At 46.4% G+C, this 21,510-nt stretch overlaps 1 protein-coding gene across 1 annotated transcript; it reads right to left on the minus strand.

Moving 5' to 3' along the window:
* Positions 1–387: 387 nt before the first annotated feature.
* LOC136517831 (uncharacterized) lies at positions 388–4,630 on the minus strand. Its single transcript, XM_066511476.1, has 2 exons — positions 3,612–4,630; positions 388–1,033 (listed from the first exon to the last, which is right to left on the minus strand). The coding sequence occupies exons 1-2, from the start codon at positions 4,477–4,479 to the stop codon at positions 942–944; spliced, it is 960 nt and encodes a 319-aa protein (XP_066367573.1). The 5' UTR covers positions 4,480–4,630; the 3' UTR covers positions 388–941.
* Positions 4,631–21,510: the final 16,880 nt, after the last annotated feature.

Raw genomic sequence — 21,510 nt, forward strand, 5'->3', positions numbered from 1 at the left:
TCGGTCCAAGCCTCACTTCCGTCGTTCACCGCTCCCGGTCTGTCGGCACGGCACGTCCTCCTTGACCTTCACCTCGCCGTCGACCACCGCATCCGAGCTCCACACCTGCACAACACAAGCCAAAAGACATGTCGCACACATAGCTTTCGCCATGGTAGGGTTAGTCACCACTCAACCTACTTCGTGGATCACATTGACAATCACTCATCATAAAACGAACACACAAGGGTACTTATCAACCTTGTGTTCGCAGGAGAGGAGAGGAGCAGACAGCCTGTTCGGTTGGCTGGTTCATATCGTTGCTGGTTCGTGAAGAAGTACTGCTGGCTGGTTTGTGTGAGAGAAAAATATTGTTTCAACTAAAAATTTACGATCGTTTACGACAAGCCAAAGCCAAACGAACAAGCACTACTTGGTACTTGGTAGATGCACGGTAATAATAATCAATTGGTACAAACGACGGCACACATGCCAGTTTTAGGGGAAATGAGATGTCATGGGTGATGATGGCCACCGTTGGCCTAAACGCAAGAATGCTCTCCCATGTGATTGCTTGGACGACGACACCTGGTATATGTATGTGAGTATATAAAATATATTTGTTCTCAGCTTTGTTAAAAAGGGTAGAGCTTACATTAATTAATAATACAATTCCTTGCACACACACACACAAGACACGCTTATATAATAATAGTCTCTCAGCTCACACACTGGACGCTTACACATTCCAAATCGAAGAGTAAGTACTCTACTTAGTAGACTAGTACACTTACACGCGGAGATTAATTAGATACGTATATATACGATCAGCTATCTGGAATGTATATTTAATTTGGAAGAAAAGAAAAAGAAAAGAGAAGAAGAAGAAGGCGCGGTGTACACGCATTTGCTTATATATATATATGGCTATATGTATAGGAGGTTGCGGCATATGGAGTGTATCATGAGGTGAGATGGGTGGTGGATGCGAGCGCCACCGCCTGCGCCCACACCTTGAGCCGAGCCTTCACGTCCATCGGATCCGCTCCTCCTCCTGTAATAAATCCATTTACACAAAGGGGATAAATTAATTAAAACAGAGTTATTATGTATATATATATATATAATATATATATATATATATATATATATATATATATATATATATATATATATATATATATATATATATATATATATATATGCATGCGTTCCATACAGGCAACTAATCGATGGCGAGTAGTAGTAATAATAACCATGCATAGCATTCTCAAAAAAAATGCATAGCTATCTCTATCGTCTCAAAAAAAAAAACATGATGGTGCCGATCGCCGGCCGGCTCGCCGGACCGGTGCGGGAACGTGGTTTATGATGATAGATTAGCAGCTGGATGGCGACCGTAATAACGTACCTGCAGTCGATGGGAGTCGGAGAGAATATATTTATGAAAATGGAGTGGTCGTCCCTGTCAGGGATGGATTTAATTTGCCACGACGCAGGGGAAAAGCAAAGGTAGGTGTGGTTAAGCAGACGAGATATAGTGATCAAAGGTAGGTGGCAAAGGCAGGGGAAAAGCAAAGGTAGGTGGGACTAGCAATCAACTCGAGTAGTCTGTAGTCATCATTATAATTGACCTAATCCTCTCCCTAATTAATGGAGTCCTGCAGCCAGAAGTGCCCTTGCTGACCCGGCAGAGAACTCGTCGTCGTCCTGCTGCCATGCCATGCCCGCCATGCAAGGTACTAGAAGCTTAGCTATTATTAAGGAACTTTAATTTAGTGTTTATTCTTCTACCAAAGTACAAAAGGAAGCCATGTCACCAAACTCCATATGAAGGGCCTCTTTGGCAGGGCTCCGGCGGCTCCGGCTCCCGCACCTGTCGGCCGCCCATGGGCCGATAGGTGCCAGGCGGAGCCGGAGCCGCGGAGCTCGAAAAAATGAGCTTCTCCGGCTCTGCCTCTGTCTGTGAGAGAGGAAAGGAGAAGAGAGAAAAATAGTTTTGGTGAACAGTAGCCTCCTATCAGCCCATGGACGGCCGATAGGTGCGGAGGGGCGGGAGCCGGAGCCGCCGGAGCCCTGCCAAAAATGGCCTAATAAAATTTTCTTCGCTTCAGTGTTTTAACTTCTGTCATGCTGCTAATACAGCTCCTATTATATTAAGCACTTATGCTATTTTCCGGTGCCTGAACTTTAATTCGATTTCAGGCAACATTCTTGTGCCACCAACTAGTACACGTAAATTACTTTCTTTGTCAATTGTTATTTGTCTTTGTGTCATAACATATCAAATTTTTGTCCTGGTCTGACTATAGAAATAGTTGTAAATTTTTAATTGTCTCTGTGCCAACACAAACCAGATTTTGTCAGACCTGTGGTTTTGTCTAACATGTTTTTTATTCTAGGAACCGAAAATTATAGATTGTGTCTACAGAAATTGCAATGAACTAGAACTGCAATCTCAGTACAAAGCATATATAATAGCTGTCGTCTGAAAGTAAGTTAAAATTCAGGCACCTGAATTGTAGCAAATCCCTATATTAAGGCCATGTTTGGATCTATATAGATAGTAGTTATCTGCTAATAATTATGTCTTATAGATCCAAAGAGGTATAGATAATAGACTAGCTAATTGTTAGCTTAAGTTTTAGATAACAACTATCCCACTAATTGGACCAAATCAGATAATGAACTATTAGCCACCTAACTATAATCAGATAATAAATCCAAACAGGGCCTAAACACTGCAATATTAGTACTTCCTTCATCCACAAAAGAATGTAATTATGGGATTTGTGTCGGTCAAATTAACTTAAGTTTAACTAAATTTATAGTAAATAATATTAGCATTTATACCTCCGAATAAATTTATTATAAAAATATATTCTATAACTAATCTAATGGTACTTATTTTGTATCATGAATATTAGTACTTTTTATATAAATTTAGTCAAAGTTTAAATTATTTGACTACTCAAAAAGTGAGAATTGTATTCTTTTGTGAACATGCATGACCAACAACTTTCTGTACCTGCTGTCGTCTTTCGTTCTTCCAAATAGCCACGCTAAAAGTATTATTGCTTATTCTTTGCAGCGATGATACAAATTCTAAACTAGCACCTTTGCGCAAATGTATTGTACCTCTTCTATTTCTTTCTCTCGTCCTTGTACCTTCTTAGATACTATGTGCGCCATATGTATAGCAGTACTACTAGCTATATACATCAGGGACGTCAAGAAACGCGATTACTATTGTTGTTCTTGGATTTTAATATGGAAAAAAAAACACCTTAAATTTGAAGTATATATATTCTAGTATGTGATCAATTCATTTCTAGCACGTTTCAGTTTCAGAATAAATGATAAATAGACGGTGCTATGGTAGTACTCCCTCCGTACTAAATTATCTGTCACTTTTAGTTTCTGTGCCATAAGTTTAACTCGATTTATAGAAAATATGTGTAATATTTGTATCTTTGGATAAATTTATTAAAAAACTAGATTCAAAGATCTTTCTAATGATATCAATTTTGTATTATAATATTAATATTTTTTAATATATATTTTGTTAAATTGTTAAAGTTATTTATCGACAAACGAAAATGACAGATGTTTTATGACCGAGGAGTACGTACCAGGAGGACTGGAGAGGGCGCAGGGTGAGTCGGCGCCGCTGCCGGGGGTGGTGCAGTGGGTGGGGCTGCTGCCGCCGGACAGCCCGTAACACTGGATCTCCACGGTGCAGTCGGAAGGCAGCTCCAGCCCGAGGTCCCGGCACGCGCGGACCTCCTCCACGTCCATGGCCACCCCGCCGCCCGACGCCATGCCCTGATGCTGCTGGCCGGAGTAATGGGACGACGACGAAGACACCCTGGGCGACGTCCCCACCACCACCACCACGGGGGTGTCCGCGTCGGGGGCGCCGCCGTTCCGCTGGTGCCAGCTCCGCTTCATCTCCCACGCGCGGTCCAGCCACGCCTCCCGCGCCGCGCGCTCCCGCCGCACCACGCTGAAGCTGCTCCGCCTCTGAATCTGCTGCTGCTGACGATGATGATGCTGCGCCCCGCCGCCACGGAAGAGCCACGTCCACTGTTCGTCGCTGTCGTCGTGCTCCTGCTGCTGCTCCTGCTCCTGCTGCTTCCTCGTGTCCTCGATCGCCAGCCACGCGTGCGGCGGCGGCAGCGTCCGCGCGCCGGCCGTGAACGAGCGCCGGAACCGCGGCGCCCCCGCCTCCGCGTCGGCCTCGTGGTGATGCCCGTTCCCTGCTGGCCTGGCGACGCCACCGCCGCCGATATCCAAGACGCCCTGGCGGCGTGCGGCGGCCTTGCCGTTGGCGAAGCCTCCTCCTCCCTCGACGGCCAGGGGAGACACCCGCTTGCTCACCTCCCTCGCCACCACGGCGGCGCGGCCAACAAGGTCGTCAAGCTGCTGCTGCTGCTGTTGCTCATCCTCCTCGCCGTCGACGATGAGGCTGGCCCGCTGCTCCGTCGTAGCGCTCGCCATGCCTGACCTGATCACCTGCCAGATAGTCAAACTAGCTAGCTAGCTAGGTGGCTCGTCCGGTTTGGATCGCGAGGATCGCGGAAGAGAAGAAGTGGTGCAGGTGAGAATAGTAGCTGGAGAGCGAGCGAGCGATCAGTGGTTGGGTGGGAAGCGCAGGCCGGTGAGGCAGGGTGTATATAATATATACCCGGCTCCGGGCTCCGGCAGTGCGCGTAGTGGAGGGTGAGGTGACCGGCGATGGCGACGGCCGGGGGAACCGGTGGCGCGACACGTGGACTGGACGTGGACGACGGCCAAATGGAGACGGAGATATAGCTGCAGCTGCAGCTGCAGATAGGTTTGTGCGTGACGTTGGGCGTCGCTAGCTGTCCCTCTCTCCCTCTGCATGGCATGGTGGCATGGCAAGCACGGCAAGGAGTGTATCAACAGTGCCCTGTTCAATCAGGCGTACGTGCAGGTCTCCTGTCACCAGCAGGGCGTAATGAATTCAGGATGCATGACCGCCCGCATCGTACTGTCTTCGACTACCGCGAACTAAAATACAACACTGTTCGTACCTTGAGTAACGCTGCAAACGAAAAGTTTAATATTTATTTGTAGTCTTCTCCAACAATAAGATCTAAGACAACCCTTTCTGTAAATGAGTCTTTAGAATAGAGGATACTTAGATTTCGATTATGCCTCTCCTAGCACCAAAACGAGTCTTTCATATAGGTACTCTGTTGTAGGCTATAGCTATTATGTTATAGACCTATTTTGGATTTGGGTTCTGCAGTTATGTTGGAGATGGGCTAATTCAGGATTCAGGAGTATATATATAGTTGTACTATATCTGTTAGGATAGGTGTTTGTTTCCTATTATTGTGTTTATACATCTGCTGTTGTGTTGAATGTTGACATGCATGCATCCGGCCATGCATGCATGGGCAGCTTCATTTTGTGACATACTCCCTCAGTTCTACAAATAAACATAATTCTTTGACTTCTACGATTACTGTTTGACTATTTGTCTTATTTAATTTTTTTTGAAAATAATAAAATAAATAAATTATTATGAAAATATCTCTAATGATAAAATAAGTCATAACAAAATAAATAATATTTATTTAAATTTTTTAAATAAGACAAACGGTCAAACAGGAATCGTAGAAGTCTAAGAATTACATTTATTTATGGGACGGAGGGAGTATACTTGTTGATGGCCATCTCAATCCCTCGGATGTTTTTTCAAGAGGCTAGCAGGGGAAACAATTGGTTGGTCAATGCCGTCGTCAACTGGTAATGCAACCGTTTTAATCACGCCCTGCAAATCCTATCTACAAAACTAATAAACCAGTTTGACATGTAGGTAGTGACGTGAGGCCTATCTTATCACCAGGGCTAAGCGGAGGACGCTGGCTGCTGAAATGCAGGATGCCCCGATCATGAAAGGGATCCCTATCCACATGCCTGAAAGAAGGAGAACCGGTGATGTAGAACCGCCAGCACCCCCACGTCAGAAGTAGAGCCCTTAATTCCTCTCACTCAGTCATTGTCCCGAGAAGATGCAGATCCATAGCCAGGGCTGTGGAAGAATCCACCACGCCGGGGAATGTAGATGTGTGGCTAACAAACTTTGTGATGAGTTTACTACTACAGTGCAGCATTCCTTTTCGTTCTCCTTACATGAAATGTTGTGTGTAGCCTTTTTGTCACAAAAACATGTGCTTGTTCAGTTGATCCCTTTGCTATATATGTAAATGACTTATTTTATGGATTACCCTAGTAGCCAACAAAAGTTAAGACTATTTGCGGGTTCACGGTTAAACTTGTTTCCATCCCTATAAAAATCGCGAAAATGTTTGAAGATTGAAACTTGAAAACGTTTAGCTCACATCATGGTGTAAAACATATGTGACCTATTAATAAAAGGAATAATCATACAGTGACCTTATATTAGAAAGTACTCTCAAGAGATAATCATTTGTTGTTACAGAGACTATTGCACACATTAACAGTTTAGAAGAAGAAAAGTTTTATAGCATCTCCAAAGGTTTGGTAAACCTACTTTCAATCTTGTTTTTTTGTATGCTAAAGAAAAAACTCCACTTCAACAACTCATTATCTTAACTCTCAATCTATCTGCACTAGAACAAACAGAACCATTCATCTGAAAAATACACGGACGGCTGATACTCGCTATCAGTATTGGTGTCATTTTTTTCTCGGAGCACTGTGTCGGCACTGACTGGCGCCACCAGCTTCGCCTGAAGGCCGTTGCCTCCACTTGTCATCGAAATTGGATATCCGACCATTCTTTTTAGTCTGAGAATATTGAGAGATATAGGAAGCGACGAAGATTCAGTTTTGGAGGTTCTAGGTGCGAGTTATGGTGTTGGGATGGTCAACTATGGCCTGACTATTATCACCTAGGAAATTCGTCAAAATTAGATCTTCAGCCACTATTTTCAGATTTGACAATACTGGGAGGTAGATCAGGCAACGAAGAATCTGTTTTTGAAGGCTTTGGGTGTGAGCTTTATGGTGTTGGGATGGTCAGCCATAGCCTGATTGTCGTCACCTAGGAGATTGGTTAAAATTGGATCTTCATCTTCTGCCACTATTTCCTGATTTAATAATATTGGGAAGTAGATTAGGCAATGAAAAATTTGTTTTTGAAGGCTCGGATGTGAGCTTATGTGTAGGGTGCCCAGCCATTACAAGTTGTTTTGTCCACGGTCAACCGCTTGGTACGTAGGGAGATATGACAACCTATATGTTTTTTAGGAACGAGTAAAATTGAACTTTTGGTGCAGTATGTTTTTTGTATCAATTTTTTTTGGAAAGGTTCTAAAACCAGATTTTTGAAAATTTGTAGATACTGTTGGAGATTATTAAATGGGGTGTGTATCGATGAGAAACTAGTGCCCCGAGGTAAAATGTAAAAAAAAAAAGGAGGAAGGAAGAAAGAAAAAACCTTATTATGTGTTGTCTTTAATTTCGAAACATTGGGAGCACACTAGGGCCCCGTTTAGATCAAAAAAATTTTGGATTTTGGCTACTGTAGCATTTTCGTTTTTATTTGGCAATTAGTGTCTAATTATGGACTAATTAGGTTCGAAAGTTTCATCTCGCGATTTCTCACCCAACTGTGCAATTAACTTTTTTTTCCGTCTACATTTAGTACTCCATGCATGCGCCGCAAGATTCGATGTGACGGGTACTGCACAAAAAAATTTGGGTTTTGAGGAGCATCTAAACAGGGCCTAGCTAGTAATGCACAGACACACGAATAAATAAATCTCCTAAAACCAAGCTAGATTTACTTTATGTGTGATTTAGGGCTAAACAGTGGTGTGGAAGGCAAGGATAGAAGGTTTGACAAAACAGCAAACTACATATCAGTATCTACACGATTTGGAACATCCGGAAGAGAAAGATGTAGAAGGGTCGTCTTTGATCACACCGCTCTTACACCTCTAACAATTGCCACTATAATCAAGCAGCAGGACATCCAACTGTTGCTACTTGGGCATGAGACGTAGTGATTTATACTAGAAAATGTAATAATTTAGCTTCTTCCTGTCCTGTATTTTGGTTTTCCGTGTGGTCCTGTAAATATTTATCAAGCTTTTGCTGTATGAAACAGCAGAACACCTGCCACACCTTGTTTTTTTTTAAAAAAAAATCATGCGACTGAGGAATTAATAGGCCGGGTTTCCAGTGTACTATAATTTATGCACACAATATTATCTGTAGTAGTGGTAGGTTGAGAATGAAACGTCGGTTTCACTGAACTCATCGGCCAGATAGTAGCTAGCTTAATGAGCAACGGAAATGCATGCGTGATTACACGCTGCATCGCTCTGAAGTTTTCAGAATGATGGTTTGGCGATCGGCGTATGGCACATGATATATGAATATAAATACATTAGCATAGCCACACATTGGTTGTTATTAGGATGGAGATATATTAAATTGCCGACAAATGAAATGATCCCGGCCGGGCGCGCGCTGGGAGTCACAAGCTGGGATGGATGTACATCCATGCTTTTTCGTTCTCGGCATCAGCATCTACGATCGATCAACGATGGATGTACATTTACTTACTGCAGATCAGCAGATGGATGGGATGCCCGCAGCAGTGCAGGTGTTGCAGTCAGAGGATCGGAGGCCATCATGGCCCCAGATTGCTCCGAAAGGGAGACCAATGGCTCTCTGCCGCCGCCGATCGCTGCCATGGCATGACATGTATTGATGTGTATATATACTCTATATCTATCTACCGTCATCCCAGCCGGATAAGATCGATCGATTGGGGTGGAGATTGTTAGGCTTCACCAGCCATCAAATTAAGATAAGAATTGAATTATCCCAATATCATATAACCTACAGCAGTAAAGATCGCCATGATGATCCGGTGCTGACGACATAAATGATACACAATACATGCAGTGCAGCAGTAGTGTCACTCTGAGATTGACCGGCCGGCCCGCCGGGAAATAAAGCGGCCATAGATAGCGCGGCAGCGTGGCCGGATGAGGAGCACGCGCGCACGCCGGAGCTTTCCGCGAGCCGCCGGCGCTGCGCTGGGCGGGCGAGTGGGGGAAATAAAGGGAAAGAAAGGAAGACGAGGGGAAGCTAGCCGGGCAGCCACGGCGGCCACGGGTGGCGGCACGTGGCGCGCGCGGCGACGGGGCCTGGCGGGTGATCGACGCGGCGGCGGCTGAGAGGAGCCAGCTGGGGTAGGGTACGACGAGCATCGGAGTCGACGCCGTTATGCTGTCGCGCGAAAAGCGGAGGCGCCTCATCATTTTAATTACCCCCTCCGATGGAGACGCCTTACTTTATTACTAGACTGAAAGGCTAGAAGCTGTCCACGGAGCTTTAACCAGTGGGGCCGGGCGGAAGGCGCGTGTGGGGCCCACGGCGCTTTAGTGTACTCAGCCTGCCCCCCGGGTGCCTCACGCGTAAGCCTGGGCAAAATACCCGATACCCATTATCTGTACCCGAATTACCTGAATCTGGACCCGAATTACCTGAACCCGAGGTACCCGATCTCAAATTCGGATAGCGATTTTAATTACCCGAAATTAGTTTGGGTAATTCGGGTAATATCCCCCGGTACCCAAACTACCCGAACTACCCAAAGATTTGTTTTGTCTTTGTATTCATCATGTGTTGTTAGCTGAACCATTTAACTTATCACTTTATTAGAATATAATTCTCTCTATTTGAATGAGTGACTGTAATATATTATTCTCTATAAATTGCTATTGAAATTCTATACAAATTGCTGCTGAAATTATATATAGATCGCTACTGAAATTTAGTGTAGTTTGTTGTTTTCTGTAAATTTAGGTATATCGGGTAATACCCGAACCCGAACCCGAATTATCGGGTACCCGAATTTACGGGTAGTGTTTTTTCGGGGGTAATATCGGGTAGCAATTTTTATTACCCGAATTTTGAATTACCCGAATTACCCGACCCGAAAAAATTGGGTAACCCGAACGCCCAGGCTTACTCACGCGTGCTCCATCCATCACCCATCACTGTTCTTTTTTTCCCTTCATTCACGTCACAAGAAACTGAAAGGCTAGAAGCTGTCAGCCGAACTCGCAACGCGGGGCAGGCCGAACCCTTGCCCTGACGACCTCTCCGGCGCCGGCCGCTACCCTGGCGTGGGCGCCCCCACCTCCCCTCCCCTCCATCGAAGCCACCGTGAGTTCTGGCATGGGATGTGAGCCCCGTGCGCCTCCACAGGAACCGCTGACCATGCCACCGTCGGGCGCCGCCACTGCGACCTCCGCAGCTGGCGGCACCAAATCCGCAGCCAACCCCACCGGATCCGGTGCCAGGGCATCCCTACGGCACTCACCGCCCCCGTAGACGCCACCGATGGGCCCCGCCAGCGCCCCCATCAGCTATGGCAAGCCCTCGCCTGTGGGAACCAGCGCTGGAGGCCCTCCGCAAGCGCCCTCCTCAACCTCCGCCATCGGCGGCCCTAGGTCCATGACCACGGCGACTCCACGGCCCTCACCGCCCCGCATACATCGACGACGGGCCCCGCTAGCGCGGCCACCAGCTACGGCGAGCCCTCCTCCACGGGAACCAGCACTAGAGGCCCTCCGCAGGCGCCCTCCCCGTCATCGCTGATGACGACGCTGGGCCCCAACGGCGCGGCAACAATAGTAGCATTGTCGAGCCCGCCGCTACGAGATCCAGTGCTGCAGCACCACTATAGATTCCCTCCTCACTCTCGCCGGATGTGGCCCCGTTCTACCCAGGTCCCTCCTCAGGAGGGCGCATGAAGAGTTGCTGGTGGGCAGATGACGACAGCGAGGAGTCCGATGACGACCAACCCACTACCTACCTCGATGTCGTTCTTCGTCAGGTGAAGCCGGTATCGGCGTCCCCGTCGTGCGCCCAACCTTGTCTAGCAGTGGTTAGAGGCCGGGGCGGTACGGACACTGGTCGATAGGGACATGGGCGAAGGTACCCCTAGCTGGTGCACGACCTGCCTACTCAGCATCTGGATGGACACGTCCCCGTCCGCCAACGCCTTGGACATCATGGACGGGTCTCTGCCCTCAACACTAATGGGTGCGTGTGAGATTCTCCAACGGCAGGAGACACGACCTATGACCGTCTCGATCGAGAAGCAGCTTCCATAGGTTCGGAAGATTCTAGCAGAGCTACATGGCACATGCTTCAACTGCCTTTCCTACTCACACCGAGTAGCGACCTGCTGGTTGCCACGACGCTGTCTACGCTGTCAGGCTACCGTCATGATGAGCACATGACACCCATGCTTACGATCATGTTTGGCGCATGGTTAGGAGGGGTAGGAGGCCAGCAAAGGTGAACAAGATCAAGAACAGGGGCCCTGGTTAGAAGAAAGTGGAGCTTGAACATGCACAATATAGTTACAAGGAATAGCAAAATTTGCAACTGAATAGCAAAGCTGAATAAGTATCCCAAGTACTTGTCTTAGTTGCTGGCCTACTCACGTTCCAAGTACCAGATGTATGAGGTGATGTGAACAGCAGGAATATGATTAGAAACAAGGCAGAAATTAGCACACGCAAACATAGCTCAAATGACGCTCTCTATATGCTCCTCTAGATATTGTTCCACTTTTGCCCCTCTTTTTTCTTTATTTTTGGGCTGTCGTTGTTTTTTTGGGATTCTTTGACTTTTTTTTTATTTTTTTGATATTTTTTCTTCACTTAGGAGCACAAAAGAAGTAATCATAGAAAATATGAGCTTAAACAAGTGAAAGGTGTGGCCTGTAGAAATTTTAGAAGACATGCTAAAAATCGACAAAAAGCTTGTGACCACGAAAAGAGGATCTTGTGACCAGTTTTTGACCAAAATAAAAATCTTTGACCCTAACAGAGCGGGGGATGGACAGATCCAAAACATTTTTCTGATCAATTTTGATATATGGAACATCAAAATCCAAGTTCGTATGCGAAAACTAGACCAGTTTTACGAACTGACTCCGAATTAGAGGACAAAACGGGAACAATGCGCGTAAAATTGGTCACAACAGCAAGGATTTGATGGAAACAGTGAAGACAAGTATAACAAATTAGTTGGCGTGGACTAGGGTTTGATGGATATAAAGGAAACACAGCAAGACTTGAAGGTGTTTACGGATTATGATGAAAAACAAAGAGAAAAACACAAACTGGACTAAAAACGATCTAAAACCAGCAACCATAGCTTGACCTAGGGCACAAACTCAACCACGCGACACAGAGACGAAATTGCATGGCACAACAAGGCTATAGGACAGGGAATATGTGGCGGTGTATATTTTTTTGGCTTTTTGTGGACTATAGGTAATGCAAAAACAGTAACAATCTACAGGTGAAAACAAAGTTATACCTAACGGGTAATAAGGTCTCTGATACCACTTGGACTGGCTTCCTTATCAAATTATCTTTCCAACCATATATGGATCGTCAAAAATGGAGTCCAGATACATCCTGGGTGACCAGTTTAAGACAGAGTGGTCCTGGAGGCCGAGGCAGACTCAAACTTGAGTTGCTTTGGGCCTCCACCTTGGGGACTCGAACCAAAGTAGCCTTGGGCCTCCTTCTTGACTTGGACACCCTTGCTGGCCTCCTACCCCTCCTAACCATGCGCCAAACATGGTCGTAAGCATGGGTGTCATGTCCTCATCACGTCACCTTGTCAATGACTACAAGTGGCCTAGGCGTGCTGTAGCGACGGTATCGAAGGCACGGGGGAGCGGCTCACGGCCCTCCCTACACATGCCACATGGTGGCTTGGACGGAGCCACGTACATGGCTACAGAGGGCACCAACGACATCTATGAACGACATCGGTGGCACCGGAGCAAGCTGCCGAGGGAGATCAACATTGCCACGACTGACAACGTTGCTACTTGTACTACCACATGCTGCTCCCATGAGTCTGATCCACTCGCGATGGCACTGTGTGGGGGCGATGGGCCTCCCATATGGGTCGACCTAATGCTCGAAGAGCTCACTGCCTCGCTTTGTCATGAGTCGATCTGTGGGTGCTTCAATGTTGGGGCGCTCGTCGACTCTGACTGTGACCTCTCTAGAGGCTCAGTCATCATTGGTGGACACTCGCTCGCTACCATGGATGGTTCAGCTCAGCTTCACGGATGCTGAGGCGCCAGGGTGGATGGCGATGATCGGCAAATTTCTCCTTTGACCCTCGCCAGGGAGTTTGCTAGGCACATCTCTGCCCCACTGAAGACCCCCATCCTCAAGGTGCCACCCCAGCGTCGAATCCGTCACTCTCCATCGTCTATTACCATCCATCGTAGCGTGCGTCTGGCAGCAAAGTGTGCCTCTCAGGTCCCTAACTCCACCCGTCAAGCGCTTAAGGTGCTTGTGTCCAAGTGGGAACCCTCTGCCTCATAGCCGCCGGATTCCCAGGTACTAGCGGACTTCCAGTAGACATTCCTGGGCCTGCTCAACTCCGCAAAGAGGGCCACACATCGAGCGCTTATAAAGTTCGACGTGGTGGGGTTCGAGTGTATGTTTGAGGAGGCTTGCTAGTCTCGTTGGCACCTGCCCAATTTGTTAGAGATATGGGCCAAGGGTGCCTACACTACTCGTATATATGAATATCACCGAGCTATCAGCCTAGCAGCCGTCAAGGGGAGGCTCATAAGGGCTGACGCAGTTGACCAATGTGGAGATCAAGGAAAACCAAGGTGGGCATATCTGGACGATAGCAAAGATCAATCTGTTGAAACAAACTAGGAAACAATCTATTAGCCCGATCGCCCTCTCTGTAACCCTACCTCTCTTGCCTATATAAAGGAGGGTAGGGATCTTGGTCTCAGGATCCAATCTTCCACCAATTCTATCTACCTCGTAGCTAGGAGCAACAACCCTTGTAATTGAGCATACGAATACAAGAGCTGCTGCACCATTGGAGTAGAGATTAGCGTGCACCACACCTCGAATCAGTATAAATCTCTATGTCCTATGTGCTACCATCTGATTCCGTCTATGCAATTATGTTGTTGGATATTGCCGGAGCAAAACAATTCTACAGTGGCACGCCAGGTAGGGGCCTTTCGTGTTTAGATTTGTTTTTGTGCTTCGAATGACTATTCTCTATAGGTCAAGTGAGGGTGCGATCAAGAGGCGGTCGAAGAAGGATGGCCATGGTGCCGCCACCTCCACATGATCGAGGGTGCCATGGCATGGCAACCTCAGGACTCGCGCACTGGCTTCGAGATCATCATCGCCCAATTAGCTCTACCTCGCCAGGCTCGGGGACGCGATCGACGCAGGACCGCTTCAGCTAGCACGTCATTTAAGTCGCTACGCCGAGTCTACCTTTTCTCAATTCTATCAGGAGTACCTCCTCAACACCTCACACATGATCTGGTGGGAATCACACCATCTAGATGATGCACAACCACCCCTTCGATTGGACATTGTTTTGCCTAGATTCTTTGACAGGCTCAAGAGCGCCGTGATGGCGCATGCCTGGGAACTCTTCCCGACGCCCACAATCAACCCTAATAGGGTTGGGTCACTCTGGATACAACAACAACAACATAGCCTTTTAGCCCCAAGCAAGTTAGGGTAGGCTAGAGTTAAAACCCACCAAGAGCCCAAGTCACGGTTTATGCACTTTAATAGCTACTTTTCCAAGCACTCCTATTCAAACATAGATCTCTAAGTATATCCCAAGCTTTCAAATCTCTTTTTATTGCCTCCCCCATATCAATTTTGGTCTTCCTCTACCTCTCCTCATATTATTAGCTTGGCTTAGGACTCCACAATGCACTAGTGCCTCTGGAGGTCTCCTTTGGACATGGCCAAACCACCTCAACTGATATTGGACAAGCTTTTCTTAAATTGGTGCTACCCCTAGGCGATCACGTATATCATCATTCCGAACTCGGTCCATTCTTGTGTGACCACAAATCCATCGCAACATACGTATTTCTGCAACACTCAATTGTTGAACATGTTGAATCTTTGTTGGCCAACATTCTGCTCCATACAACATAGCCGGTCTAATCACCGTTCTATAAAACTTGTCTCTTAGCTTTTGTGGTACCCTCTTGTCATAGAGAATGCTAGAAGCTTGTCGCCACTTGATCCACCCTACTTTGATTCTATGGCTAATGTCCGCATCAATATCTCCATCTCTCTATAGCATCGATCCTAGATACCGAAAGGTATCCTTCTTAGGCACTACTTGACATTCCAAACTCACATCTCCCTCCTCCTGTGTAGCTCCACCAAAGTTGCATCTCATGTATTCGGTTTTAGTTCTACTTAATCTAAAACCTTTAGACTCAAGGGTCTACCGCCATAATTCTAGTTTTCCTATTTACTCCCGCCTGGCTTTTGTCCACTAACACTACATCATCAGCGAACAATATACACCAAAGGATATCCCCTTGTATGTTCCTGGTAACCTCATCCATTACTAAGGCAAAGAGATACGAGCTTAAGGCTGATCCTTGATAAAGTCCAATTTTAATCGGGAAGTAATCTGTGCTACCATCGTTTGTTCAAACACTAGTCACAACATTGTTGTCATGTCCTTGATGAGGGTCACATACTTTGATAGGACTTTATGTTTGTCCAAAGCCCACCACATAATATTTCTTGGTATCTTGTCATAAGCCTTCTCCAAGTCAATGAAAACCATGTGGAGGTCCTTCTTCTGCTCTCTAAACCGCTTCATAACTTGTCTTATTAAGAAGATTGCTTCTGTGGTTGACCTTTCGAGCATGAAACCAAATTGGTTTGTTGATATCTGCGTCATTCCTCATAGACGCTACTCAATTACTCTCTCTCTCTCTCTCATAGCTTCATAGTGTGGCTCATCAACTTAATTCCCCGATAATTAGTACAACTTTGGATATCTCCCTTGTTCTTGTAGATTGGTACCAATATACTTCTTCTCCACTCCTTAGGCATCTTGTTCGATCGAAAGATATTATTGAACATCTTGGTTAGCCATACTATAGCTATATCCCCAAGACTTCTCCACACCTTGATTAGAATACCATCAGGGCCCATCGCTTTGCCCCCTTTCATCCTTTTCAAGGCTTCTTTGACCTCCGATTCTTGAATCATCCACTCAAAGCGCCTATTAGTGTCATCAAAGGAGTCATCCAGCTGAACGGTGGTGTTCTTGTTCTCACCATTAGACAATTTATCAAAATACTCTTGCCATCTATGTCTGATCTCATCCTCCTTCACCAAGAATTGCTTCCTCTCATCCTTTATGCACTTGACTTGGTTGAAGTCCCTTGTCTTCCTATCACGAGCCCTAGCCATCCTATAAATGTTTTTCTCTCCTTTCTTTATACTCAAAATGTTGGTAAAGGTCCTCATAGGCCCACCCCTTTGCCTCACTCACCGCTCGTTTTGCAGTCTTCTTTGCCACCTTGTACTTCTCTATGTTGTCTACACATCTGTCATGATGCGAGCGCTTATAGCACTCCTTTTTCTTAATAGCCTTTTGCGCATCTTTATTCCACCACCAAGTGTCTTTTGAGTCACATCCACTCCCTTTGGTCACTCCAAGCACCTCTGAAGCAACCTTCTGAATGCATGTTTCCATCTTCTCCCACATGCTGTTTGCATTGCCTTCATCCTTCCAAGGGCCCTCTTCAATAACCTTTTCCTTAAAGACCTTTGATGCTTCCCCTTCTAATTTCCACCACTTTGTTCTAGCAACCCTAGCTTGTTTGTTCCCACGAGCTTGCACCAGAAAGCGGAAGTCAGCCACCACCAGCTTGTGTTGAGCGACCACACATTCTTTAGGTATCACCTTACAATCCACGCATGTTCATTTATCCCTCCTTCTTATAAGGACAAAGTTGATTTGACTAGAGTATTGGCTACTACTAAAGGTCACTAAATGAGACTATCTCTTACGAAAGAAAGTATTAGCTATCATCAGATCAAAAGCTATAGCAAAGTCTAAGACTTCCTCTACCTCCTGGTTCCTACTACCATATCAGAAACCTCCATGAACCGCCTTGAAACCTGCACTTGATGTACCTACATGGCCATTAAGATCACCTCATATAAAGAGCTTCTCGCTACTAGGGATAGCTCTAACCAAGCGATCTAAGTCTTCCTAGAAAAGCCGCTTAGCACTCTCATCATGGACTACTTAGGGGGCATACGCACTAATTACATTTAAGACCATATCACTAATGTCAAGTTCAACTAAGATGATCCTATCCCTTTGCCTTCTCACCTCCACCACACCATCCTTGAGGCTTTTATCAATCAAAACTCCAACTCCATTTTTATTTGAAGTTGTCCCTGTGTACCATAGCTTGAAGCTAGTATTGTCCACCTCCTTCGCCTTCTGCCCCTTCCATTTAGTCTCTTGGACGCATAAGATATTTATATGCCTCCTAACCGATGTGTCCACTAACTCTCTTAACTTACCTATAAAGGACCCAACATTCCAGCTATCTAAATGGATCCTAGTCAGCTCGACTAGCTTTCTTACCCTTCGCACCCGCCGAGGTAGGTGTAAAGATCCTTACTCATTTTGCACCACAACCGGGTGCCGATGTGGCGCGCCACTAAGGATGTGATGACCCGATCCTTTCTCACTTGACACCATGCCTAGATCATGACATGACGCATCATAGGGGTGATGACCCGGCCCTTGCTCATTTAACACCATACTCGGGTTCTAACAAGGCGCGTCACTAAGAGGGTTACGATCCAACGGGATTCTTTTGGGTTTCATCCCTATAAAAGTGGCTAAGTTTTTAAATTGGCTCATCGCGCCTAACACAAACCTCCTCCATTACTAGGGCTTGGGACCTGCTATGCTAGGACACCAAAGGCGCCTCACCATAGGTGGAGTTCTGGGTCACCCTGGATAATAAAGAGAAATCACAGAACCAACTGGTCGAGCGTTAAGCAAAGCCAAAAACTAAGTTACTAGGTAAATCTTGGCTACACCATGAACATTCCATGCCAGAGCCATGAATACCAGTGGCTCATCTCGCCAAAGATTGTAAGATGTACCATACGATAGCCGCTACGGCGACTTCCTTATGGAACACCCCTCGAGGGGACAATCGGCGGCATAAGGGACACTCGAAACAAACCCTCAAATAAGTGATGACCATTCGCGCCCATACTGGGACTCGGTTAGATTTAGGACATGCACCTACTGTTTGGGAAGCTCACGCCGTGGCAATGACTCGACTACCCTAGTCGGAGCACCCGATCACTTTCGACGAAAGTGACCAACTCAAGCACTCGGTCGACGTTGGTAGGTTTCCCCTGGTCATTAGCGTAGTTCTCAAAACTATCCGTGCCACTAAGATCTTCATGGACGGAGGAAGTGACTCCAATCTTATATATTAGGACACTTTTGAAAGACTAAAGATCAGCATAGACAGACTGCGCCCACCGAGGGCCCTGATCACCAGAATAGTACTAGGGAGACAAGTGATGCCTCTCAACATCATAGATCTACGGGTTATGTTCAGTGAGGTGGCAAACTTTTGCCAGGAGATACTCTCCTTTGAGGTTGTGGATTTCTAGGACACTTATCACGCCGTCCTCAGCATACCGTGTTTTCTTAATTTCATGGTTGTTCCCTACTATGCATACCTAAAGATGAAGATGCCGAGTCCTAAAGGTATCATCATGATCTCTGGAGATCTTCAGAACGCCTATCAATGCAAACTACTCACTATTGAGAACACGGTATGAAACTTGGATCCGGCATAGCGTGAGCTCGACTATGTCCTCATGTAAGGACAAGATTCAGGGGATCCGATGATGGCACCAAAGCGTCTCAATTTCTAGTCTCCACCTCTTGAAGAAGAGAGGCTATCACCAGCCCAGTTCACAGCCTTGGAGCCAACCGTGGCCCCATCATTCATGCCCGGGGAAGACTCGAGGAAGGTCTGCTTGGAGAAAACCGATCCAAGTAAGACCATGAACATCGGGAGGAGCCTGAACCAGGTACAACAAGACAAACTTGTCAAATTCCTAATTGACAATCGGGACATATTCACCTGGAAACCCTTAGACATGTCAGGAATCCCTAGGGAAATCACTGAGCACTCCCTGAGAATCTGAGCCAACGCCAAACTAGTCAAGCAACACTTGAGATAGTTTGACGATGAAAGGCGTAGGGCTATAGAAGAAGAAATAGCTAAGCTCCTCAACGCGAGCTTCATTAGGGAGGTCCTGCATCCATACTGGCTTACAAACCCCATCCTGGTGCCCAAATAGAATAAGTGGAGAATGTGTGTTGACTATATGATCCTTAACAAGGCGTGCCTAAAGGATCCTTACCCTTTACCCTGTATAGATCAGATCATCAACTCCGCTGTAGGATCAGAATTACTCTATTTCCTCGACGCTTACTCCGGTTAGCACCAGATCTAGATGAAAGAGTCTAACCAACTAGCTACTTTGTTCATCACCCTGATCAGAGCATACTGCTACATCACCATGCCGTTCAGGCTGAAGAACACGGGGGCTACCTACTAGCGCTACATGAAGCGCTACCTCCATGAGCAGATCGGCTAAAACACTAAGGCTTACATCGATGACAACATCATAAAATCATCTAAAGCTAGGAACCTTATTCAAGATCTCTTGGAGACCTTCAATAATCTCCAAAAGTTCAAGATCAAGCTCAACCTAGAAAAGTGTTCCTTTGGGGTACCATCCGTCAGATTGCTCGGCTACATCATATCGGCTCATGGGATTGAGACCAATCCAATGAAGGACAAAGCCATCCATGATTTTGGACCCCCTCGAGCATTAAGAGACACCTAAAAACTCATGGGATGTCTGGCTTTCTTAAGCTGGTTTATCTCTAGACTGGGCGAGAAGAGTCTTCCCCTCTATAAAGTCTTACGCAAGATGCCAGACTAGCGATGGACCCCGGAGGCTCAAAAAGCTTTCGACGATATCAAGGACTTCCTCACCAAACCCCCTATTCTAGTGGATCCTCACAAAGAAGACCCTCTGCTCCTGTACATCATAGCTACCACCTAGGTGGTCAGTGTGGCTATAGTTGTAGAGAGAAAGGAAGAAGGCCACATTTAGACCATTCAGTGACCGATATACTTCCTTAGTCAAATACTGGCAGAGAGCAAAACTCGCTACCTAGACATCCAAAAGATACTCTATGGGGTGTACTTGGCAAAGAAGAAGCTGGTTCACTACTTCGATACACACCCGATTACCGTGGTCACCTCCTTTCCATTAGGAGAGATCGTTAACAATTGGGACATGACCGAATGGATAGCTAAATGGGCCCTGAAACTTATGGCGTATGGCATCACATATGTGCCACGCACATCCATAAAATCCTAGGCTCTGGTGGACTTTGTTGCCGAATGGATAGAAGCACACGTTAAACCGGCCATAGCTGACCTGGAGTACTAGAGCATGTACTTTGATGGCTCTTTAATGCTACAAGGAGTGGGAGCAGGAGTTGTCTTGGTCTCCCCCAATAGGAATCGAATGAGGTACATACTCCGTTTAAATTTTGAGGGTGCTATCAATAACATAGAAGTGTACGAGGCCCTACTCCATGGGCTATGAGCCACAGTCACCCTTGGAGTTAGAAGACTTGTCACCTTAGGAGACTCTAAACTTGTCATCGAGCAAGTAATGAAAGCCTCAGTGTGCCATGACCACAAGATAGAAGCCTACCACGCCAAGGTCAAAAAACTTGAGGCAAAGTTTGACGGGTTCGAGTTATGCCACATCCCTCGAAGGGACAATAGGGAGGCTGATAGCCTTGCCAGAATCAGCTTGACTCAAGACATGCCTCTAAGCGACATGTTCCTCAATGAGATCACAAGACCGTCAGCACATTAGGAAGTCAAAACTCAACCTCCCTTGAGCCAAGTGTGCTCACCATCACAAAGTCCATAGGCTCTAACCCAAACTAGGCACAGGAACTCATCGACTATCTGTGACACATCATCCTCCCTATTAACAAGGACGAGACTGATCGAGTATGTCAAAGAGCCAAATCCTACGTTATGAGGGATAACAAAATCTATCATAAAAGCATGAGCAGTATCTTGCAACGGTGCGTACCCATGGAAGACGGGATAAAGCTCTTGCAAGATATACACTCGGGGGCTTATGGCCACCAAGCAACACCAAATACTTTGGTGGGTAAAGCTTTTTGACAAGGGTTTTACTGGCCCACCACGGTCAAAGACACACAACACATCATGAGGACTTGCGAAGGATGTGAGTACTTTGCTAAGCAAAAACATGTCCCTTCTCAAGAACTCCAAATGATCCCGATCACATGGCCCTTCGCCATCTGGGGACTCGATCTCATCAAGAAACTCCCACCTGCCCCTAGGGGCTTCGACCACTTGTTCATCATGATCGACAAGTTCACCAAGTGGATCGAGGCCAAACCTATAGCTACAGCTAGCTTGGAGGCGACAGTCGAGTTCATTAAGGAGGTTATAAACTGGTATGGGGTCATGAACACGACCATCACCGACAACAGCACCTAGTTCACAGGGAGCGC

The sequence above is a fragment of the Miscanthus floridulus genome, chromosome 17 (genome assembly GCF_019320115.1).
Source record: "Miscanthus floridulus cultivar M001 chromosome 17, ASM1932011v1, whole genome shotgun sequence".
In the NCBI taxonomy this organism is placed as follows: domain Eukaryota; kingdom Viridiplantae; phylum Streptophyta; class Magnoliopsida; order Poales; family Poaceae; genus Miscanthus; species Miscanthus floridulus.

Excerpts from the sequence above, each read along its gene's own strand:
- LOC136517831 (XM_066511476.1), bottom strand. The coding sequence starts at position 4,479 with ATGGCGAGCGCTACGACGGAGCAGCGGGCCAGCCTCATCGTCGACGGC. Across the intron at positions 1,034-3,611 it reads CGCCCTCTCCAGTCCTCCTG|GAGGAGGAGCGGATCCGATG; the intron begins GTACGTACTCCT and ends GATTTATTACAG.